Below are 25,413 nucleotides of genomic sequence, written 5' to 3'. Positions count from 1 at the left end.
TTTGAAATTTTATTAAACAATTTCTCCTGGAGGTTGAAACTTGAGGGAGAACATACCTCTGGTTTATAGAATGAAAAAACTTTCCCGCTTTTTTAAGCTTTTTAATTAAGTTCCATCCGGCTGTTAAGACACCCAAACACAGAAAGGACTTCCTTGTTTTAAGTCAATCTGAACAGGGCCAAATGCTGACGTTATTGCATTCCTGTCTAATGCTGGAGCAGGGTAAGGGTAAGGGCTTTTGACCGTAAACCTTTTTTATTTTACTGGTTCCCCTCTGAACAAATTTTTCATCTCCCTGGATTTGTGGGGAAAGGGAGGGGAGAGAGACGTGAGGAGAAACTCAAACCAGCTGTTCTTTAACAGAATTAAAATCTTGACCCCCGACCCCTGCTCTAATGCAGCCATTCTCTCGCCAAGTCTCTCCCAGCAAGCCCTGAGATCCAAAGAGGAAAAGACTTTGACCCCGTGACCCCCTTCCTCTCCGAGGCACCAGCGCCCCGATAAAGGGGTGAAGGGGTTGAGAAGGGAGCAGGGAGAGGGGGAGGATGGAAGAGCGGGAGAGTAACCTCACATGGAGAAAACTCTGAGGCGCGTTTGAGTTCTAGAAGATGAACGGCCAGTTGTAGACATGGTGTGGGGCCTCCTAGAGATGTCTGCGTAATCATTTTCTAGATGAGCGCCAGGACAGAATGTTACCGACTCGACAGCATATAATGTACGTTCTCCGTGCGCTCTCAAAACCTGTCCCCACCAAAAAAAAAACTTAAACATCAAACACCTTGACTCAATCGAAACTACAATGACAAAGGGGAGGGGCTTATTTAATTCCTTCTAATGTGTGGAGGCGTGTCCGTTTGTTTGGGACAACAGAAAAGGAGCCCGGAGTTTACCGCCTCACAGCAACCACCATTCAGCGCTCCCTTTCTGCTGTAAATCAGCGGAATGCCTCCATTATCTACCAATTACCTCACGATGAGGCAGAGCCAATCAGTCGACTGAAAAAGCCCCTGGCACCTCTTTGAGTGAGTTATAGTTCTATTCAGCCCTCTCATTTAGTCCATCACAGTCTAATTGTACGCTGTCTCTCCGCACCTTGTTGTGCAACAATGGTGCTTCGTGTTTGTTCAGCCATTGTGATGTCTGTTTCTTTCACGCTCTGACAGCTAGCACGGATCAACACGGATATCAGAGAACAATATGCTTCAGGTGGCTAATTAGCCAGGTATGTGGTGGCTGTTGGGTGCCAGGGCTGACACCCAAACATAACTCAAACAAGGACGTGGCGTGGATGTATCTTGGTAATGAGGACTAATGCGTTTCATGACTGAGAGGAGAGACCACGGGTGATGAAGGCATGTGTCATGGTTATTGAATTAAACACTGAGGATTAAATCATTGTTATGCTAGGTTTTAGGAGTCCAGAACATGAGCGAACACCTGCGAGTGCCTGTGCAACGCAGGAGAAGCCCCAGCTGCTGTTTTTGGTCTGTGTGTGTGTGTGTGTATGAGAGTGTGTTTCTCAGTATGTGTGTGTGCGTATGAGAATACATGTGTCTTTTCCAGACGTCTTTCTTCTCTTTGCCTGCTGGAAGCTGCACCATGTTTACATAGCCTTTTTAATTTGCTGGTTATTACGACACACAATTAACAGTTGTGTTGTGGGGCGCGGGACCCCCAGGATGACGGGGGGGGGGGGGGGGGTGCACAGGCCCTTCCCCTCTCCCCACCATTACTGCTTCCAGCTGGGGCTGACATAAACCCCTGCTCCCGCTCTACCTGGAAGCTCTGGAGCTTTCACAGGGGAGGTGGCTGTGGGTAATGTCTACAGTAACTCTCACACACTCATTAGCAGGCACATCTTAAGGACTCGTAAACACCACAGAGACTAACAACCAGGGACGGGGCAGGTTCAGGGCCCAGGGTACTGTAGCCGTACTGGGGGGGGGGGGGGGAGCGGGGCTGTAGCAGGGAGAACAACTGGACAGACGGGAGTCAGGGAGAGATGGATAGTAACCGAAGTGCCTGTTTTCCCCAACAGAAACTTAAGAGGACAGCCCAGACACAGTGTATTATTGATATAAACTTAATCTGTCACATAGTTCATGTACAGAAACCTGGAATGTCAAAACTGGAATGGTATTGTACCATGAAGTACAAACCAATGGTATTCCGCTGAGACATGGTGGCATTTTGTCTTTTATAAACATGTTGTGTAAGCTAATGAGGCCCTCTGAGGGTTCTTTAGCAACTCAGACAGCTCAGTGCCAGTGGAATGTCAATTTATACATTTGGAGCAGTCTGCTACTTTCCAGACAATTATGTTCCAGCAATCCTGTTCCAGCCAATCGCCTTTCGACGAGGTGTGCCTTCCTATTTGGCTTATTTTGTGAAACCACCGTCAATCAAACTGGAGCTGGAGAAAAGTGCAGAAGTTCAGACCAGACATGGATGCGCTGTTTCTCATATTTGAATTCATTTAATAATCATTTAATAATATGACCTATTGCAGCTTTAAATGCCCCTGTTCTCCCTGCACCAAGCAGCGATCCTCACAAGAACCTACAATCACCACTAACCCGAACCAGATGTTCCTACTGTACGAGAGGAGACCAGCCACTAGGATCCATACATAATTACGCCTTACGCAAACACTTTGTCTGTTTAATTCATCACACAACCCCCCCCCCCCGCCCCCCTCCCTGCTGTTCATTAAACTGTCTGATGCTCCTTTGTCCTTCAGTTGAGAGGAAGTGAAGTGAGAAAAAATGCTCCAACGAAAGAGAAGAGACCACTGTGTGAAATCGGGAGAGGAAGGCAAGGAGTAGGGTGACTAAACTAGATTATGAACACCTTTCAAATCACCCAGGCTCTATCTCTCTATCATTCTGCCTTTCCATCCTCCTCCCCTGCCTCCCTCCTCTGTGCCCCCCTCCCCCCCTTCCCCCCTTCACAGGCCTGCTGAAACCTATTCATTTGAGAGGAAGCTATCAGAGCCCTCTTTGTTCCCCTGGCATCTGTCATTAAGCAATCAGCAGTGACGGCCTGGCTCTTCCTGTAGGCTGGCGAGAGAGTGAGAGAGACAGAGAGAGACAGAGAGAGAAATAGAGAGACAGAGAGAGACAGAGAGAGAAATAGAGAGACAGAGAGAGACAGAGAGAGACAGAGAGAGAGAGAGAAATAGAGAGACAGAGAGAAAGAGAGAGCATTAAGATTAGAATGAGAGCTTCACTATGGCAAAAATCTCATGCCTCAATTCTTTCTCTGAGCACATCCTTTTACTCTTTTTATTTGATTCTAGCATCTTCCCTGCCTTTACGCATAATCTTGACATTTTCCTCCGAATCACTTTTCATAGAGGACATTACTCTCTGTCTCTGTTTCTCTCTATATCCTCCCTCTCTCTCTCCCTCCCTCAATCAGTCTCCCCTCTTTCTCTTCCTCACTCAGAGCTGAGTCTATCTGCCTCTCCATGTGAGCTGTCGGGGGAAACAAAACCACAGCGAGGGCGATAACAGCCGAGCATTCCTTGTGGCCCTACAAGCTAATTCCATGTGAAAAAGGCCCATCCACGGTTCGCAGGTTCTCAATGCTGGCACTTCCCTGTCAGGCTCTGTCATCCCCCTATCTGGGAGAGGAAGGGGGGGTGGGGGGGGGTACAGTCCGTGACCCCCGCAACTCCCCAATCCGTTCCCACCACAGGTACCCTGTGCTGGGGGGGGTGAGGAGAGGAGGCGGGGGTTTCACCTGGGGGTCGGTCACAGGATGTGAGGAACAAAGAAGGGTTCTTCGAACCCACTTCGTTCCGATCCACAATCTGTGCTTGAACAGTCGCGGAATTCAAACAGCCCGAACAAACAAAGCACAGGCACATATCCAAATGCTGGCTTTACACTCAATCACACGAGAGAGAAAAGGAAGAATGAGCAACAGAGACAAGCTAGAGTGAGGGTGAGAACCTTTCTTACCAACTCAAAGACACACATTTCAAAAAGGTGCCTGAGAGAATACATAGATCACTGCTGATTAAAGGGGAGCTCTTTGAACCACAACGCCCAAGTAGATATGAAAGGTTCCCAAAGTGTTATTTAACCATACTGTAATTATGTCGATGGACTTTCTCGAAAAGAAACATACTTGGCTGCCTTCCCGTCTATGTTTCTGTAAGTCTTCAGTCAAACCTATAGAAGCAGACACGACCAGACTGATGAATATCTTTGCATTATCTGTTTATAGAACCAAAGGTAAAACGTCATTACAAAGCCCGCTTGAACTTTCTTTTTCCCCTCCCACTCAAACACCCATACAGGCAGGTGCGCTATCTCACTCTCAACCACTGGACCCGGAATGTATTCTTAAATACCATCATTTGTTATCAGACGGTTAGTAATGCCACATTTTCCACATCCCCTCAACCCCTATTTGTAGGTCGAACCCTATGAGTTGGAGGGAGGCAGGATAGGGGAGCTCGTTGAGAGAAGATAGACAGGCCAGCATTGAAACCTCCACTTTCTCTCTTTAGTTTTTCCAAAACACATCAGTAGTGCCGTCAGGGGACGGGCCGACCACAAAGACAGGCATGAAGGCACGTCTGCACCTCCTGTCACAACCACAGGAAACAAGTCTGGTAAAAAAAACCTAGCCTGAAAAAAGAAGAAGAAAAAAGACATCTCTCAGCAGTTTGCTTCAGCTTAAAAGCGACTAAAGAGGAGAGAGAAAACAGAAGGAGAAGGGAGAGAAAAGTTCCCGTTATTTGGACGTATTTCTGCAACGGAATCAAAACAGCGTCGGCTCGGCGTGGCACGGAGAGAGAGGGAGGCTGGCTCTGAGTCTTGTTCACAACAGCACGGGATATAAAAACCTCACAAAATGGCTCCAGAGAGAAGCTCGGGGAGTGCTTCCAGCGGCTAGGTGAAGCTAACAGTGCGTTTCATAGCATCTCTCATTAACAGCCTGCCTCTGGGTTAGAGTGACAGAGGAGGGCTCAACTCTGAGACGGAGGTCTGGGAGCTATAAAAGGCAGCGTGCAGGCAGTGTCACAGGGTTGCTCCACAGGTATGTGTGTGTGTGTGTGCGTGAGTTAGCGTGTCGTTCTGTGTACGTGTGTGCGGGCACAGTCTGTGTAGGCGTGTGTGTACTCTGTGTGTGTTGCACAGCGTGGAGGTATCGCTGGGCTAATTTAAAATGTTCCCACTTGTGGAGGCCTCTCTCTCTCTCTCCCTCTCTCCCTCTCTGCCTCTCTCTCTCTCTCTCTCTCTCCCTCTCTCTCCCTCTCTCTCTCTCTCTCTCTCTGCCTCTCCCTCCCTCTCCCTCTCTCTGCCTCTCTCTCTCTCCCTCTCTCTCTCTGCCTCTCCCTCTCTCTCCCTCTCCCTCTCCAGCCCTGAGAGTGGTTTGCCCCCATGCCCTTTATCCTCCAGACGGGGAGTGTTGTTTTCTCACCCAGGGAAGGGGGGAGACGGCAGCCCTCGCACCCTGCTGAGAGGGGAGCACAGGGGGCTAGGCCGGGCCGAGAGAGGCCCCTGGTTCCCACATCCTGCTAGGCGTTAGCGTGGGGGCCCTGGAGTTGGTCCTACTGTAAACCCACTCCCCGGGTCACAGCAGAGCTGTCACTCTCCGAGCCGCACGCAGTCTCCCAGGGTTTCATTATCGCCATCTCCACAGACCATTCATTAGCTCTGGGTGTCAACGTTACGACACTGGAGCAAACGCACAAATGATGGATGAAAACAGGGATTTGCTTTGGTTGGCCGTTTCGAAAGGAGCGTTTAAAAAAAAAGAATATACAGTATATATATATATATATATAGAGATTTTTGTCTTTACTGTAACATGATAAACTGCAAATAAGGTATTCACCACTAAATGGCCTGCTGTTATTCTTTATTTACCTCACTCAAATATTCATAAATAATATTAATTTATAAAGGATCTCATCTGGATTATTGATTTTGTATTATGTTGTGAGGTGAATTCGGTAGAGGTAGTAGGCTCTAATGTCTTCCCTACTGTGCATATCTTTCTTGACTTAAAAATAACTGTTGGAATATATCGCTTTTTCTGACAGGCAAAAGAGCATGGAATGAATACACAGGACTACCAATCAATATCAGATCAGGTTGCTTTCAATCGCTTTAGTAATACATCCTGTTCATGGCACAGCATTTTATATCATGGAAACCGTCTGTACATCTCTGATCTAGTTTAATTAAAGAGAATGGGGAATGGATTGTTTAGTGATCAATAGATAGGTTTCCTCTTCCTGTCATGCATGGAGGAGATAAGAGAGAGTAGGTCTCTTGGTGAGGCTCAGCGTGTCTTCAGAGAGAACGAAGAAGAGAGAGAGAGAGAGAGAGAGAGAGAGAGGGAGGGAGAGAGAGAGAGAGAGAGGGAGGGAGAGAGAGAGAGAGAGGAAGAGAGAGAGGAATAGAGAGAGGGAGATAATGAAAGAGAGAGAGAGAGAGAGAGAGAGAGAGAGAGAGAGAGAGAGAGAGAGAGAGAGAGAGAGAGAGAGAGAGAGAGAGAGAGAGAGAGAGAGGAGAGATAGAGATAGAGAGGGAAGATAGAGATAGAGAGAAAGAGAGAGAGAGATAGAGAGGGAAGAGAGAGATAGAGAGAGAGATAGAGGGAAGAGAGAGAGGGGAGAGATAGAGAGGGAAGAGAGAGATAGAGAGGGAAGAGAGAGATAGAGAGAGAGAGAGATAGAGGGAAGAGAGAGAGGGGAGAGATAGAGAGGGAAGAGAGAGATAGAGAGAGAGAGAGATAGAGGGAAGAGAGAGAGAGGGTGGGGGGTGAAACTGATCCCTGTTGACCCCTTCAGCATGCCCTCTTTCTTTTTATGACTTTCTTCTGAATCGTCACTCACTAGCTCTATCAACACGGACCAACATACACACACACACACACACACACACACACGGCAGACCATCACATACGACTGCCACGTTTTGAGACTTCAGCGACAGCCCCGGACTGTGTGAAATGTTTGGTAGTCTTGAATTGAATGATAGAAATCCCAACCTTAGAGGAGCAAACATGTCAAGGACAGTGTGCACTGCCAAGTAGTGAAGAGGAACAGACTGTATTTAATGCACTCGAAATTTCTACACTGACTTATTCGATGGCGCACACACACACACATACACACACACACACACACACACACGCATACACACACACACCCACACACACCATAAGGCCACTAACTCTGCACCTGTGTTTCTGCACAGCCTCTGGGGGTCTCCCTTTATGGCTTTGACTAAATTAGATGGACCATATGCATTTCTGCACATGCTTAAATACATAACTGCTGCTGGACTGGTATTTATAGTTTGGACTCTATTTAGCTCTATTTTAAATGGAGGACTGTAAATCAGCAGAGAGGAAACACAACTAGTCAGGCTTGACTGAGAACTCCCAGGTCGCCCTCCCAGAGCTCCTGCTCGCATAATAACATCCTAGCAGAGACGAGGAGAGGCAGGCTGGACAGGAGGGGAATGGACCTGCAGGACCATGTCATTGGCCCTAATTGAGAGGGCGATTTAGCAAACTGCGATTTAGCAAACTGCGATTTAGCAAACTGCGATTTAGCAAACTGCGATTTAGAAAACTGCGATTTAGCAAACTGCTAGTTAGCAAACTGCGATTTAGCAAACTGCAATTTAGAAAACTGCGATTTAGCAAACTGCGAGTTAGCAAACTGCGAGTTAGCAAACTGCGATTTAGCAAACCGCGAGTTAGCAAACCGCGATTTAGCAAACTGCGAGTTAGCAAACTGCGAGTTAGCAAACTGCGATTTAGCAAACTGCGAGTAAGCAAACTGCGAGTTAGCAAACTGCGAGTTAGCAAACTGCGATTTAGCAAACTGCGATTAAAAAAACTGCGATTTAGCAAACTGCGAGTTAGCAAACTGCGATTTAGCTAACTGCGAGTTAGCAAACTGCGATTTAGCAAACTGTGATTTTTTGGAGGGGGTTGAGGTCTCCCTCATTGGAAAGTGTAAAAATCCCTTTTTGCTAGCGGCCACAGATTGCTATTTTAGTCTGGATGCTATTCTAGTTTTAAATGGAAAAAACGTATGGGCTTTCAAGTGTCAAAACTAAATGTAATAATTCCGTTGCTGAGATAGAGCAGAAGAAAAATATGCATTGCACGTTTGAATAATTTTATATGCAGCCTGAACTGCCAATTCATCTGTGAGCAGTTTCATCACACATGAAAAGAAATCAAAACACAGGACAGATGTTGAGCAAAACCACATTTAAGCTTTGTCACAAACTGCCATTTTTCAAATGATTGGGGTACATCTATTAAATAAAGTGCAGCGTGCTAGACTCCACACAGGAGAGAGCATGAGGAAATATTTAACCCGTCAATTGCAGCCAATTAACTTTGATCACGATGACTGCGCTTGGGAATCTCTCAGTCACTCGTCTGTCTAGGGGAGTGCTAACATTTTCTCTCCCTCTTTCTCTCTGTCCCCCCCTCCCTGTCTCTCTCCCTCTCACTCTTCATCTCTGTATCTTCTTCTGCCCCCCCCCCCCCCTCCCTCTATCCCTGGTCATCCTGAGCAGCAGAACATGGCGGTGAGTAAAGAGAGTTGGCAGCCTCGCCGCAGCTCTCTTCACACATAAGTATCAAACAAAACATTTCCTCTCCTGCGAGGTCAGACTGAGGCAGGACACTGAGGAAAAGCATTGGGGCAGGGGTGTCATATTCACAGGGGGAGAGAGAGAGAGAGAGAGAGAGAGAGAGAGAGAGAGAGAGAGAGAGAGAGAGAGAGAGAGAGAGAGAGAGAGAGAGAGGGAGAAAATTAGGGCAAGAAAAAAGAGAGGTAGAAGGAGATAGAGAAGCTGTGGGAGATGACCTTTCGCTTGTTTAAAAATCAGGCTGGATATGAATAGCTAAGCGTGTAGGTTCTGTAGGTATCTGCGTGTACATGTGTACATGTGTGCAGATGTGTGTGTGTGTGTGTTAGGCAGGTCCATCAGGCTCCTATCCCCCACTGGGCTATAGTCCACCTCCCTCCCAGATGGAACAGAAACTCAGACACCAAAGAGCCCACTACACCCCCCGCCCACACACACCCCCACACCCACCCCCACACACACACCACACCACACACACTCCCTCCATCTTCATGCCCCAGGGGCAGATTTGAAACTGAACGTCCATGGGGAGGGGGTCGAGTTGAGAGGTGGGTAGAAGGGAGAGGAGGAGGGGAGGGGGAGGAGGGCAGTGGCGATTTCATGCCGTGACGGAGGGTTCTGTGGCGTTGGACAGCGACACCAAGCACACAGCATGACACGCAGACAGACAGAGCGGCGTGCAGAAACACTAGAGCCTGACAAATTGCAGCAGTGGCTGATGGGAGATGGGGGGAGGGGGGGGGGCAGGGCCAGGCGACCTGCCGACGGCAGAGACTGACAGCGCATGTAAAATTCATCGGGTCCCTTGGGCTCCGAGGTAATGCCTCTCGACTATGGGACTGGTAACTGAGAAATCGGCTCCCTGCTATGAAATGGTATGTTGATGCTCTAGCTGAAACTTTAATGGACTGCTCTCGCTAGTAATGTAATGTAGACACTCCTGTTGTGACTTATCTAACTTCTTGGGCCGGCTCTTAAATATTATGGCAAAGAAAAACACACTGCTAAAGTCATCACTGTGAGGGAGAGGAGGAGAGAGGGGAGGAGGGGGGGATGGTGTTTTTTGGGACTGGAAAGACAGGGAGACAATGTCCGCACTATAGGTTACTGGTAGTATGTGTGCATTACAGAAAGAGAGAGATTGGGAGAGATTAGAGGTTTGTGAAGTGCGTAACATGGAAACACTACTTTACCTCCAAGTCGTTGAAGAATAAGTGTGTGTCGGCCAGGTTGAAGATCATCTCCTCCATCCTCAGGCCCAGTGACACAGACGTGGGAGGGTCCTGGAAACACAGGCAACACGGGTTACACAACAGCAACACACACAGAGAACAACAACTAAACAAAAGGAACAAACCGCACTATCCACAGATAATCCACACTAGCTTCGCTTTTCTAGCGACACCCTGGTAGGGATCATTAGTGGGATGGTACATGGCTTGTCATTTGTACATCAGTCAGTTAACAATGCTTTTACACTTAAGGAATGCTCTTAAATACCACAGCACACAGCCCCCGTAAAAGACGACATTAGCGAGACTTGAAAGAAAGTTTCAGCTTTTGTTTACAAGCCCCAGAAAGAGACCAGAATAGCCATCAGAGATGCCACAGTTTAATGAATGCAGTAAAAGCTTGACTGGTCTTAGAAGGGAGGGGGGTGGATTTAGAAGAGTTGGGGGTCACAGTCCAATCGTAAATACTCCATTCTACGCATATTTGTGTTGAGGCATCACCCAACCACATACAAGGTGATGTGAGGAACAGCAACAACTTCCATGACATTACTGAAGTGTTTCCTTAATCTTAAATTGATAATAATAATAAATAAAAAAACACAATTTAGTTTCATCCATGTCACTTAGCTTCACTGAATATTGGTGATCTCCACATTTAAAGACATTTGCAATTTTTCTTTAAATTGCGTTCTTTTGTCTGTCAGTAATGCGATAGCGTCTGTAATGCTGATACTGCGTGGGATGTCTGTGTGTAAGATAATACGGGGAGAAGAGTTAACTGAACGCTAAATAGTTAATGAACCTGTGACTGGGTGCTTTTCCCCTGTCCAGCCAGACAATGAGCGGGCACATCTCTGGACACACCAACAATAAGTACATCTATTCCTGTCTCAAACAGACATGTCTGCAACTTTGGCATCTGATGCAAACATCATATCCGAACACAGCTCGAGAGGGCACACTCAACAGTATATTTGGAAGGACGGCTTCTTTGACATTTCTTTTTGCTATTTCCTACAGTACACCTGAGGACACATAAGTCCCTTATTATTCCTAAGCTTGGTTAAAAAGGAAACGTGAAACTTAAATAAATGTATTTATTATAACCCTGTGCTTTTTTATTTGGAATTTCTCATTAAAGTTGAAATTAATAAAGTCTTCTTATCTAATCTTTTAATCATCGTATTGTTTTGACAGGGAGTAAGGGAGAGTGGACTGTGGGAGAGTGTGTGTGTGTGTGTGTGTGTGTGTGTGTGTGAGAGTGTGTGTGTGTGTGTGTGTGAGAGTGGGTGTGGGAGAGTGTGTGTGTGTGTGTGTGTGTGTGTGTGTGTGTGTGTGAGAGTGGGTGTGGGAGAGTGTGTGTGTGTGTGTGTGTGTGTGTGAGAGTGGGTGTGGGAGAGTGTGTGGGAGCGTGGGCAGGAGTGTGTGTGTGTGTGTGTGCATATGGATGCGAATGTTTGTGTTTTGTATGTGTGGGTGCATATTCATCTATGAATGTGTGTGTGTGCATGTGTAGGCCTGTGTGTGTGTGTGTGTGTGCGTGGAGGGGAGTTAATGCTTCATCAGGCAAGACTGGGGGCCAGAGAGGGGATTACAAACGTAAACCAGCTGGAGACACACCTGAGCTATCTACTGATTACCTGTCACACTCCACAATGCCTGTGTTTTCACTAAAATGACAGAAGACAAACCACACAAGTAGAACTCAATCTCTACTCACGGGGGGAGTGGAGATTGCCCTTAACCCCCATCCCCACCCCCCAGTTTGAATCAATCTTTCAGTCAGAATTCATCAGAAATAATTAGCCCCCCACCACGGCAATAGACCTCTGGCATAGTTCAAGTGATTTAGCGAACGGGGGAGAGTTGGTGGGAAAGGGCAGTGTGAGCAGAGTACTATCCTCTGGAGCTGGGAGATCCTGCCCAGAGCTGCACAATTACATCCACACAATCAGTCAGAGAGGGAGTTAAGAATACAAGCAGGCCAGAAGGGCAAAGGGCTGCTGCTGTCACCGCAGCACCTGTCCCTGAGTGTCAGTGCCATCCACAAGGGCGCCAAGTCCCCCCTCGCCCCCTCACCCCTCCCCAGCCCTCTAAAGCTTTAGTCCGTCAGCCCAATAGTAGCACAGCTGGCCTCAGCCATCAGCTTTATGGGGGAGGGCTGCCTTGATGCCAATTAGGAGAACTGATAAGCACAGCAGCGTGTGAGTGTGTGTGTGTGTGTGTGTGTATGGGTGTGTGTGTGTTCGTACGCATGTGAGTGTATGCAAAGTGTGTGTGTGTCGGTGTGCTCTATTCACAGGGAACAGCGCTCCACGGCTAAGAGGGGAAACATTTTGTGTTTTGTAACTTGTGTGTTTCTGCTGATATGAGGGGACTTGTGGGACAGGGGTTAGGTGGGGCAGGGAGGGCTTCCAGAGAGATCTGCCCCGCCTCGTTCACCGAGACACTCTTAGTTTCCAGATGGGTGCTTGTGATAGTCTCTGGAGTGAAGGGGGGGGGGGGGGGGCGTCTGTGGTGGAGGGTTGTGATCACTGCTCCCTTTCAGTGAGATTGGATGATGACGATAATAATAACAACTTGGAATAGTTGTGTCAGCAGGTTCGAGTTTGCGAGACAGAGAGAGCGGTTGAGACACGGGAGGAGGGATGGAGACAGAGAAACAGACCGGGAGCTCGGTATAGAGAAACACTAAGAAATACAAAGGGAGTGATAGAAGGAGTGAGTGGAAACGAGAGCAGAAACATGCTAGTTGTCACGTCCCATATGAAGACTAAGAGTGGGTCCTTATGGAATCAGGAGTGTTTCCTGTTTCAGAGGGGCACGCCGGAGACACAGTGTGTGTGTGTGTTATGTGTGTGGTATGTGTGCGTGTGGTATGTGTGCGTGTGTGTGATTGTGTGTTACGTGTGTGTGTGTGCGGTATGTGTGTGTATGGTATGTGTGTGTACGGTATGTGTGTGTGTGTGTGTGTGCTGAGAGTCTGAAGAGGCCCTCGTCTCGGAACTGCAGCTCTCTAAGCCGCTCTCTTTACCCAGCATGCACGGCTGAGGATAAAGTAAATAAACAGTGGAGGGTCGCGGGGCAGCACTCTCTCACCCCAAAAACAAAACAGTGCCCCCATCAAACACCCCGTCACACCAGAACAAAGGCGCAGAGCAGGGGCTGCAGATGCTAAGCTCTCTGACATACGAGAACCAATATGTCATTTTCTACATCAAAAAGAGGAAAGTCCCTCGGCCGAAAAACAACTAAGAGGATAGGAATTTGTGCTCTTAGACAAAATAAAGTCAAGACCACTCGTTTCTGAGAAATGTGAAATACAGACCATGAATGCAATAATTCTGTCTCATAATGTTGTGCGAAATTATCATCAGAAATTCTTATACATTGGGAAGTTACTTAATGCATGTATTGCTAGTTATATAAAACCTTATGACATCACAGCGGCCATGAGAATAGGAGATTGCCATTTTTCCCCCAATTGTTTGTTTGGAAAGTTTAAATTTAGAGAGGCTGATTTATATGAAACAACAAACACAGTGACCTAGAAAAGTTATATTTTCTTCAAATGTGCCTCCAGTACAGTATCATGCTATCTGGCATACATTCTCAACAACTTTTTCAATAAAGTTGAGTTTTGCTCATAAATAAGTACAAACCATTGTTGATGATAATTAAACACGCTATCCTGCTAAATCCTAATCAAGATCAGAGTAAGGATAAATCTAAGTCCTCCCGCCAGTTTCAGTTAATTACGTTTAGTGCTCGCACCCTTGCCCCGTTCTCGGGGGAAATGGAAGCCTGAATGCGCCGGATTGAGAAGCACTTCATTAAACTAACAATGTGGCATTTCTGAAGGAGAAAAGAACACTTAAGATGTGTCAATAGACATCCAGAGTGCAACTGTTGTGTGGCCTATCAGCCTGGCCCACAGCAGCCATGGATATGTCCGACAGCTGCACTAGAAGCCAGATACTTGCCAGGCCTCATTGGGCCTATTAAAAAAAGAAACAATTATCTGTACATTGAGTTCCGCTTCATCTCTCCGCTAACAGCTCATGGCCTCACACTGCAAACCATTCCTCTTTGTCTCTGTCTGTTTTCCAATCCCCCACAGACGTCCGCCTGGTCGTGTTGGCTGATAAAGAGCCTGCCTACTGACACAGTCTGATGTCACTCACCCGTCCATATCTGTTGGCGTAAGACCCCGTGAGCAAGGAATGGAAAACGATGATTGTTTCATCCAGGTCCCAGATGAAAACTCGCTGGATAAGAGAAGGAGCGGGGGGAGGAGGTGGAGGAGGGGGAGGAGGTGGAGGAGGGGGGGGCGGAGGTGGAGAGGGAAGGAGGGATAAACAGAGAGATGAGAGGTAAAATCAATGGGGCACTCTGTCGGCTGCAAGGTGATCCCCCCCCTGGTCCTAGGGTCCGCAGGGTGGACGTGAGGGGCCACCAGGACCCACATCCATTTGCTGGGGCTGGTCACCGCAGCCCTCCTCCCTCCCCCCCGCCACACCGCACACCAGCCACTCCCTTACCCTTTACATTAGAACAATCGATAGTGACAAACTAATTAACTAGATATGTTAACATGCCATGATGTCACAGCCATAATGGGTGCTATTAACCTCTTAGAAATTAATATCATATTAATGAAAAGCCCATAATCATTAAGGGCCTGTATTGATATCTGGCTGCTATTTGATATTTGTACATGTGTTTTATACGGTAAGGTGTCACAGTACTGTTGTTAAGCATGAGACAAATATTTTGGGGCGAATCGCTTTTGTACTGGTCATCCAAAACACGTATATTATTAACACTGCATGTACTGTAGCTAAGTAAATGAGCGCACACAAAATATCAACTTTTAATACTGACAATGACGTTTCAGAGGCTGTAAGCAGAGACAAGCAGGTTCTAATCTAATATAAATAATCAAGTGCGGTATTTGAATCCACGTAGAACAAGTGCTAGCGTGCGGCGTTGGTGACAGGATGAGTGTTTGAGAGTCAGACAGGGCGAGGCAGTCTGTCGCCAAGGCAGCGGGCGCAGCCTACCTCAAGGTCGGAGTCGGGCGGAGGAGACGGGTTGTTGTTCCTCCTTCCCCGACCACGTGACTTTCCATCCGAGGCCCGGCGCAATCGATCCGATTCTGAATCTTTAATGGGGGTTGATGGACTGTGGATGGTACTGTACTCTCCTGGAAGACGGAGCGAGAGAAAAAAAAGGAGGAAGGTAAGTTGAAAAAATGGGAGCGAAAGCTTTCACTCGATGGAGGAGCAATACTGTGTGTTCATGTGACAATTAGCAGGCAATCCCCCCCAATCTGATAACCCCCTCTGATAACACTGATATATATTTCTACGTGCAGCACTCTTTGGTCGGACTTGGAGGCTGTTTTAAATTCACTTTATCTTATCTGATTCATGAATTATTTTATGGGTGCTCTATGGCCAGCAAATGCATTACTGTCACTTATGGTTATGGAACAAGATATCATCTATACCCTCACTGTTCAAGATTCCCAGCTATAATTGAACATATTATAGGACACCTGCATTCAGACTGCTACACTGTATGTGCGGTTTGTGTGTGTGTGTGTTGGTGTTAGCGTGTGTGTGTGTGTTGGTGTTAGCGTGTGTGTGTGTGTGCTGGGCTGTCCTACCTGCAGTGGGGTCTGTGAGGGCCTGGCTGGTGATGCCTGTGGGGGGCTCCTGGAGGGTGTAGGTGGCAGTGGTGGAGGGGGTGGTGGGGCTGGTGTTGTTACTGGTCATGTAGGGCGAGGTGTAGGGCGAGCTGTTGTAATACTGAGCATACTGGCCCTGGCCGAACGCCGGGTAGCTGGGGTAGTCCTGGAGAGAGAGTAGAATAAAAAGAAAGGGTGAGAAGGCCCATAGAGAAGGTAGAGAAGAAGAGTTAGGGAGAGAGAGAGAGTAGGTACAGACAGAGAGAGAGAGACAGAGAGAGAGTAGGTACAGATAGAGAGAGAGAGAGAGAGAGTAGGTACAGAGAGAGAGACATAGAGAGAGAGTAGGTACAGATAGAGAGAGAGAGACAGAGAGAGTCATCTGAGATATGCCCTGCACCAGTGTCTGCTACTTTACAGTGCAGATTCCAAAACATAAATGCAAACATGTGTCTCTGGTATCCTACATCTGGACAGCGATCTGTCTTGTTTTTTTTTTCCCTTTTCTGTGGCATAATACATATGTGCTAGGAAAAGCAGATAATCCATGTCTACAACGGCAGAGACATTGTGAGTGATTCATGTGTGATTCATGTGACATGGATGATACATAACATACATAGGTCATATCTAAAGGGTTTCAAGAACCTGGGGAAAGTTTACAAGTTATCTGTATCTGTATTGATGTAAACCACTGTTCTCAAGCTGAGTCAATTTACTATACCAGAGAGAGAGAGAGAGAAAGAGGAGGGGGAGAGGACTGCTACCTGTTGTGTACTATTGAATCCAGTTGAGTTTGTGAGGGAATTGCTTCCTGCGTACAATCCTGATGTGGTGGTGAATGTGCTTCCTGTAGAAACAACACAATTTAGGGTGATGAGGTTAGTATCGAGAAACAGCCGTGAGAAACATCTGTTGCTCTCCGCTGAAAGAAGCCTCCCAACTGGATGATTCTCAGCAAAGGGTGATAAAGACAAAAAATATTGTGGAAATAAAACAATATGAAAATAAACGGGTCGAGCACATATTTCAGGTAGCTAGGTAACCAAGGGGGCCTGGGGGAGTAGGCTCAAGCAGTAGCCTTATCTTCCCCCACTTCCATCCTTATCAGTGATTGGATCAGGTCTGATGAATGACAGAGAGCAGGGGTGGGGGTTGGGGTGGGGCGCTCTCTCACCCATTTCAGGCCTCACAATGTGAAGAACACAAGACCTGTTGTATTGCATGTGAACTACTGGAGGGTGGAGGGGAAGGTCGGGGGGGGGAGGCGAAAGAAGGAGGGAGCACAGAGAGAGGTATTGGGGTTGAGGTGGGCTGGGGAGAGGAGGAGAGGAGTAATGGGAAGGAGGGGGGGGTTGGGGGGGAGATGGGGGACGGAGAAGGGGTTGTGAGACACCGACATCCTGCCCCAAATGAATATGCATGCCTGACTTCTCTTTCACTTCTCCAAAGAGGCACCTCTGGGCTAATTCAATTATTTCTAAAGGCAGGGTGATAGCATCTAATGGCTTCATAATGTACTTGACGTGAGTTCTAGGGCCAGGGACAGGAGGAGAGGAGATCAGGGGGGGCGATGGGGCGCCATGGCTCCACCTGTACTCTCATGTCAGAGCAGAGAACAGCAGGACGAGCAGCACACAGCCAGCGACCGCAGACAGCACCGTGACATGATGGAGAGCTCCGCAGGGAAGGAGGGGGGGGGGGGGGCGATGACTGTGTGATGAGTGTGACCACTATGTGGTCCACTGTGACTCCAATGAGTTCACTGGTAGAGTTAAAAGCTCCTCTGGTTTTCAGTGGGTTGACGGTGACAGTTTGGAAATAGCTGAGAGGAAATGCACAGACTAATACCCTGCTCTCGCTTCGAGAGACACAGTGCCAAGCTTCTTCGCCCCTGTGAGTTTCAACTGTAAAAAAACAGCAGAAGTTCTCAAGACTTTGACGGCAGAACTAATGAGGGCTACTGTACCGTTGCCATCTTCTAAAATCCCTCCTGGCACATGGCGGGCTGCCCACCTCCTCCGAGCCAGCCAAGGGGAGATTCATTTACTGTTCCTAAATGGGGGCGTAATTATACCTTTGTTACCCAGAGACAAACAGAGGGGCCATCCTTTCATCTTGTGGTCACTGGCCCCATCACGAGGGCCCTCCCACACCGTAACAAACGGGAAGCAGCTTTCACCCGGAAAAAAACGGTGGGGGTGGAAGGAGGAGTTGGAGGTGGAGGAGAGGACCTAAGTTGTGGTTCGCCAGCCATGTAGAGGCTATCGTGGATGAAGACTAATAAACGGAGCACAGCAGCTCTATATTACAGAGATTCCCATTCATTTGCTTGAGTGGCTTTCCTCAGCTCGCGGCCGTCTAACGTAGACACAGCAGACCTCCTGCTTCTCCTTCTCCACCCTCCGCCAGTCCTGCTATGGCAACGGCTCTCATTCAAACACTGTTTTATTTTGTTTTTCGGAACCCCCGAGGGGACTTCTTGAACCCTTCTGTTAGACTCAGAGAATGCTGAAAGTTCCCCACAGAGTGGAAGTAAAAAAAAAAAAAAAGAAACTCCACACACGCATACAAAAAAGACAACAAATTAGCCTAATGCACAGTTCAAAAAGTCATAAAAGCTCCCACTCCGGGTTGGAGGGTTACGCTGTGGAAAGCGAGGACCCACATAAAAGCAACAGGGACCCCCGCTAGCCCCGCAAGAATGAGCCCATGCTGTTGGGGGTTGAGACCAAGGAGAGGGGGGGCTCTTGTGGTTCCCCAGGGGGCATGTTTTCTCTCCCTCCCCCTGTCCTGCTCCAGTTAGCTCACTCACTCAAGACCAGACACCATACCTCCATCCCTCCCTCCCTCCCTCCTCTCCCTCCTGCCTTCTGGCCCTCCAATTGGGAGTCCATTTGCTCTGCTTGATCAGTGCTCTTGCCATGGGGTATGTCTATCATCAGTGCACAATATTTGTAGCAGAAGTTTGCACGCCCCACTTGGGAATAGGCTATCAAGTCCAGATGGGCTTCCTTTAAAACACACACAGACTTCAGCTCCTCGGCCCTTCATCCAGCCACCGGGACAGAATGCTGCAACCCAATTATTCACCTAATTAGCATCTGTTCAGAGAACTGCAGCCAGGAGAGTCTATCCAATGCTCACATCATACTAATCACTTTCAACACCGAAATCTCCAAATATCTGCACATCACACGATCCAAAACGACGGTACTTCTCACTTAGATTACTAGAGAAATTGTTCCAAGCACTATTAACAAGAGCCCCCGGACTACTATCGTCAAGTTGGGTATCCCCACTTCAACAGCTCTCCAAAGCCCCGTGGCATCAGACATGAAAGCTAAGTGTAAAAACATTAATCTAATCGTTGTCCACTTGACAGCTGGACACAGGCTGGAGGCAGAGACACTGACAGAGACACAGACAGAAGGGGGGGGAGTGTGTGGGGGGGGGGGGGGGGAGGGGGGGGGGTCTCAGATTTAGGTGGGGGTCTACGGTCTGAACAGACACCCAGTCCTGGGGCCTGGGCTCCCTAGGCAGGAGGGGGTCGGATCAATAGGCTGGTGTTGAGAGGGGGGCTGGCCGGAGAGTGATGATCATGGTGGCGGTGGGTCTGTAGTGCAGCTCTGGCCTAGCCAACGCTAGTGGTCAATCTGTCATCTGACACGGCTGTCAATTACAATGCATTTAACGCCGTCCTATAGGCAGGGATAGAGGAAGGGGGAGAGAGAGCTAAAGAGAGATAGCATGATACTCAGAAGACGAATGGGCACATAATACTGTCATCGTGAGTTAAACCACCGCGGCTGGGAAAGAAGCGCATACACAAACTCCCCTCGATCTATCTTTTCCTCTGCTCTCTCACTCCCTCTGAGTCTCTTCTTGTCTATCAGAGCAGTGCTGGAAGGGGCAGCAGATCTCCGACTGCGGCCGAGCGTATTTGGTTAAGAGGCGTGGAGGAGAGGCTTCTCCGCGCCACATCTGCTGCTGGGCTGTAGTTATTTATTGTGAGATGCTCTGGAGGCTTTTCAACAACATGTGGAGATGTTTCTACTGTCACACATTAAGCGGTGGAGGAGCGAACACAAAGCCCGGCTAGCAGTTAGCGTCAGCGCGCTAGCCTCACCGCCAAAGAACAGAGAACGTTTCTCGAACCATGAAAGACGGGGTTGTAGGAAAAACAAGACATGGCAGCCTGCCTGAGTTACATATAAACTAGTCCGGGCGAGAGAGAGAGAGCGCAACTTAGAATTGATCGGTCTCAAGGCCATAAATCGACCGTGGGCCCGGTTTCTTAAACAAATACAAATACAATCACAGGGAGAGAAGAAGCAAAGTCGGGGCGGCAGAACACGAGTGGTGCTCTTTTAAGTGCCTGCTATTTTTTTCCCCCCATCTGTGTTGATTCTTTTTAAGGGGAGAGGAAGCCCCCCTGAACGTCTACAGAGGACTGTTGCTTCTGCACATGGCCATCTGTTTAGGGAGGTGGTGGTGGTGGTGGGGGGGGGGGGGGGTGCAGGGGGAGGTGTGGGGGGGCAGGGGGAGTTGGGGGGGAGCAGGGAGTGTTGTGAATCAGTCTGCATCTCCCCTCAACCGTTCCTCTTTGAAGGAGATGGCGAGAGAGTTCCTCACCAATCCAAAGAGAAGAGGGGAGAGCAGGGTGGATAAAACGGCAGAATCAGAGGGATGGAGATGGAAGAGAAGACGGTGAGGAGGGGGTGGAAGGGAACATGAAAGTAATGAACACATTCGAAAGTAAGGCAGACAGAAAAAAAAACAAAAAGAGGATAGCGGTGGAAGCTGCAAAGACGAGTGGAAATCCAAGGAGGAGAGAAGATGGCGTGAGAAGAATCGGGGCTTGGAGGCGCGGTGGGTTGCAGGGCGACACGTAGAACAGAGAAGGCAGACTGTGCTCACCTTGCATCTGGTAGCTGTAGGGAGCCTGGCCAGTCTGGGGTGTGGTGAACCCAGAGCTGTAGCTGAGAAAGCCAGCCTGTCCTGGGGACTGGGACTGGCTCAGCCCCCCTTCCGTCTTTATGCCTGACCACAATGGACCTAAATCAGTTAGTGACATCACATCGGTTTGATGCACAGGCAACAGTCAACACTGAGGTTTTAATTACAGTCACCACGGCAAAGAAGCAACACCGTCAGTCTGTCGGCTAGTCACGCCACTCTACAATGAGATGACTGACGACAAATACCAGTATAGGTAATGGTTGAAAAGTTTGACATAATGCATTGACTCAATCTCACTGCTAAGCAGTCCCGCATTGTGTAAAAAAAATAATTAAAAAAAAACATGCTAGAAAGAACACTTGCTATGTTTGATAGTCAAACTACCCGATGGTTTGATTGAACTGGACCCAACATAATTTTCTAGGCAACTGCAGGTTTGTTAGCAGTTTGCCATCACTCAAACAAACACAGAAAATTCCATCTTATATTGGATGGTCTTTGGAGGTCAAAGCACTCCAAAGCCTTTGGACAAATAAAGAACCTTGTTAGCCATGTTCTTTGTGTTCTGCACTATGGGTGCCTAAGGAAACCGGTTTTTGTTTTGAAATTTGGATCAGTGATCTTTCAGATCTGCTTGAACAGCATGATAAGCAAATTCTATTTGACTGAGTTACAAAATATGGTGCAGGCACTAAATAATGACTCAGCCAAGTTCTAAGAATTATTGTGGCAAAACAATGGTTTGTCCTAAGATCCTAAAAATCAGTTTATCTTAAGGGTCCAGTTTTATTAGAAAACCTATTGAAATTCTGAACTACACGAATATACATTTTCATACAGTGCACGACTCACAAATACAAGTATCACAAATGATTACGTTGTGGACTAGAGTCAATCAGTCCTGGTGAGATCTTACCATAGGCTGGAATGCCGTAGGGCTGACCAGGTTGGGGGTAGCTAGCATAAGCTGTAGCCTGCTGCATTCCTGTGGTGTACTGAGACTGCCCATACGAAGCCATATTTTGGGATGAAGGGGTAGGAAGGATATGTGGATATGGTCTGCTATTTGAGAAAAGAAACAAACGGGGAAAAAGTGAGCGAGGAGGAAAGATTGAAAGAGGAGAGAACATATTTCACCCCAGAAAGCAAACACCAAGTTTGCTCACTGACAAATTCTTTGTGATTCCGCTACTTAATCTTAAATACGGAGCCGAGCTGTGAGAAAGATAGCCATCGAATAGCTGATATACAGTGCAAAAGAATAATAAATGACAAAGGAAATTTTTGCAAGATAATAATTACAACAGATTTTGGAGTGCGCAAGCTGCAGACATCCAGGAAAATAAAGCCTGTTGAAACCCCCGATCTAGCAGAAGGATCTAATTAGAGCTCCAAATGAACTTGGATGCTGCTTATTTTTTAAAGAAAATAAAAGAAGCCTTACTTGGAAGGGTAAATCTGTGGAGAGAACTGGTGAGTTTGTCTTGGGCTGAAGCCACTGGTTCCAATAGCTGAGGAGAGTTAAAAAGAAAAGAGGCAAGCACATATTTAAACATTAAGAAATAAGGTAAATATTATCTTTTGCCAACAGAACTTCTGGATTCCAAGGAAACAGTAATTACATTGCATTACTCTATTTATTTCAGTAACCTTATTTAAGGTTGAAAACCGGGGAGCAATAATGAAGTAAAATAATCAGGTAAAAACGTGGGGTTTTTCTGCTGACCCATGCATCTGTGAGATACTTAGCGGCTGCCATGGCAACCGGTGATGTAAACACACACAGGATAGGCTGACTCAGTCTGGGCCTGTGGCCCCGGTGGCCCCAGGCCCTTTGAGCCTTAACCACATTGAAAGTGACATCACTGATTGCAGGTAAGTAGCGCTACCACATAATCATTCCTTCATTAAACACACGGCTTGTCTCAGTGGTTCCCTTTACTAATCACACTTTGGAAAACCTCTTTAACAAGAAAACTAAATGGAATCAGGTGTGACGACTACTGTATATCAAAGTAAAAGCGGCACGCTATTTTGCAAAAATTACAGCACACAAGTTAATAAATTACAAATGACTATCTTTGAAGCTACTGTCAAAGTTTTCATTTTGAATTGCTCAAATGTCAGCATAAAACACACATGTAAGTCACTTGTGGTTTAAATCCTGGTTTGGTTTGAACAAATTAAAAAGACCAAGATACAAATAAATCAAATGTGAATAAATCGACACGTAAGCCATGTTCAAATGTCTCTCTGTAGGCGAGTGGCACTGATATTTAACATCGCTCTAATTGGTCATGACATGTGAAATAAGGATTTAGTTGCTGGTCTGGGATGGGCTGGGGTGCTTGGGGAATGGGCTCTAACTGCATGGAACTGTAACACTTTTCTCACATCAGCGGCACCTGCCACTGGTGAAACATGCACCTCTGAAACAGTGTTCTGGGTTTCCCCATAGAGGATGTGGGGTGTAAGATTACTCAATTTCATTAATATTGTCAAAGACACAAGTCATAGCAGTGATTTATGTGCGTCTAGTGTTAACATATCGGGTACTTAGTTAAACAGCAACTGAAATAAGGGTAAATTAGTGGAGAGATAATAAAAGCTAAACTTTTTTTCCATTTTGAGAGTGAGAAATGATGGATGTCGAGATTATAGCATCTTGTTTACATACAACAGATAGTTCCTTTCTGATGCAGGTTGACACAGACAAGGTTGAGAGCAGAAATTAGATGTTTTATCTGTGTCCATCTTAGTTCTAAACAATTTTTTTCCAGATCACTTGATTTTGACACACTTTGGTGGTACAAATACAGTGGTACTGTATTTATTTCGAATGTTTCTTTAGTACTTTACAGTAATAATAATCCTCCAATAATTCTCTACATCATGCTTGTTCTGTAACATGATGAAGCAGTGCATATGTGTGTGTGAGTGTGTGCATGTGAGTGTGTGAGTGTGTGTGTGCATTAGTGTGTGTGTGTGTGCAATGTCCCTGTGCTGGGAGACAGCGTGAAAGGTCTCTCTAACAGGACATGAGGGTAACAGCCCGTGGAGAGCTTGGGTTAGAGGGACGCCATGTCACTCTACTGGACAGACAGGCTGAGCACATTACAGGCCATAACTCAGCCCAGGCTGGCATGGGAACCAGGAGAACACACACACGCACACACAGGTTTGCATATGCTCACTAGACAAATGAGAGATATCCCCTCTCTCTATGCAAGTCTATCTCTATCTCTGTCTCTTTCTGTCTGTCTCTCTCTTTCTCTCTCCCTTACACACAAACACACACACACACACACACACACTTCGTATTGGTGTTTTAGCTGAAGGGCACTTCCTGAGGCCCGGCTTATCAGGCAGCGATCTCTGAAGTCATCTCTCTCTAATCAGTTCTGCAGCTGTGTGTGAGAAGTGGTAAGACACACACACGCACACACACACACACACAATAGTTCCCCCTCCCCCCTCACCTGATCCTGAGAAGCTGTCTAGAGTGACGTCTGCTACCGAGGTGGCGATTTCGGTGCTGCTCATTGGCTCTGTTTTAACTGTAAACAAAGAGGCCAAACCATCACCACGGAGATAGTCTGCTAAAACAACACTACAGCAAACTACACCATGGTCTCACACTCGCTAGGGTTTGACTGTAAGTTACTCGTTATTGTAAATCACAAGCGTCACTATGGAAAACGCAGAGAAAAGATGCACTCCTTTCCCCTGTAGCCTTCATCATATTTTCAACTAAATTAAAAATATTTATAACATAATTAACAATAGCATCAGTAAATAAGGTGAAAGAAATCTATCAGACAAGGTGAGAGGACAACTCTCAAAACCAAACTTAGAGGAGTCAGTAGTTAAAGTTAAGACTTGTAAATAAACTATTTGTTCATGCACTTACAATAACTTCAACTTCAGCCCATCCATACAGTTTTTACCAATCAATCATTATAATATGCATTTCCAATTTAATTTACTTTATCATTCATAGTCACGTATTACTTGATGGCTTACCCCGGGGTTTAAATGTAGCATCAGGAAAGAATAGGTAAACACAATCAGATTCATACGCAAATTAGCCCCTGCAGAGCCTGCTTGGGGCGTGCAAGTACTATAGAAATGTCAAAGACAATGTATGGTGTAGAAAGTTTTTTTTTTTTTTTTTTAAGAGCGTAGAGAACAACGTTTAACCCTGGCTCGTTTAAAGCGCCGCCGCGATAGCTCTGCACAGACAATTTCACAGCTATCTGACAGCTCAGGATTCTTTGAAATCAATCCATTTCACTTCAGGCAGGATGGGAAGGGGGAATTTTTTGGCAAAACAAATTCACAATGTGGGCAAGGGAGTTATGCTCAGTGGAATCCCTCATGGTAGAAGAAGCTATTGGCTGTCATGTTTTACATGTTTCCGCTATGCTCTTTTTACAGAAAAACACATGGTGACTGGTAGCTTCTTTTTTTTCCCCTAACAACACACCAACATTTCTTCCTTGAAGGTAGAGATAAAGAAAATAAAGTTCTACAGAGCATGCACAAACTAGCACACACTCGGGTCACAGGGCACAGCATTTCCACTGTGTTTGAGAAACAGCAAGAAACGTCCAAATGAAAAACGAAAAAATGCACAGTAGGCACATCTAGAGTGAAACCAGTCATTACTAACAAACTCAAATCCAGCCAAGTCTCAAACCATGCTTTAAAAAATAATGTAACACAACAATCAATGTCAAATAGTATTCTAAATGAAAGGCACAATATTTGAAGCAACTTTTTCCTTTGTAATTCAACAGTTCTAGATTAGCTATTATCAGGACACAGCAAAAATATTTTCAAGTTCCAAAATATCACTGTATGTCTCGTAATTTGGAAGAGA

At 46.7% G+C, this 25,413-nt stretch overlaps 1 protein-coding gene across 11 annotated transcripts in view; it reads right to left on the bottom strand.

Annotated features, from left to right (window-relative positions):
* eya1 (EYA transcriptional coactivator and phosphatase 1) overlaps positions 1-25,413 on the bottom strand; it is a 56,781-nt gene that overhangs the window by 7,445 nt on the left and 23,923 nt on the right. For 5 of the 11 annotated variants that reach the window (XM_067251211.1, XM_067251213.1, XM_067251208.1 and 2 more), the window contains 8 exons: positions 21,976-22,042; positions 21,448-21,593; positions 20,490-20,627; positions 16,337-16,419; positions 15,549-15,735; positions 14,941-15,083; positions 14,062-14,145; positions 9,836-9,925 (listed from right to left, as the gene is read on the bottom strand). In XM_067251211.1, the coding sequence (XP_067107312.1) occupies positions 9,836-9,925; positions 14,062-14,145; positions 14,941-15,083; positions 15,549-15,735; positions 16,337-16,419; positions 20,490-20,627; positions 21,448-21,593; positions 21,976-22,042 (938 nt within the window). Of the gene's footprint in view, positions 1-9,835; positions 9,926-14,061; positions 14,146-14,940; positions 15,084-15,548; positions 15,736-16,336; positions 16,420-20,489; positions 20,628-21,447; positions 21,594-21,975; positions 22,043-24,010; positions 24,089-25,413 lie in introns of all 11 variants that reach the window. The other 6 variants (XM_067251203.1, XM_067251205.1, XM_067251202.1 and 3 more) reach the window with 2 other exon arrangements.

This window comes from Osmerus mordax, chromosome 15 (assembly GCF_038355195.1).
Source record: "Osmerus mordax isolate fOsmMor3 chromosome 15, fOsmMor3.pri, whole genome shotgun sequence".
NCBI classification, from domain to species: Eukaryota; Metazoa; Chordata; class Actinopteri; order Osmeriformes; family Osmeridae; genus Osmerus; species Osmerus mordax.
This window is presented reverse-complemented; position numbering and strand designations above follow the sequence as displayed.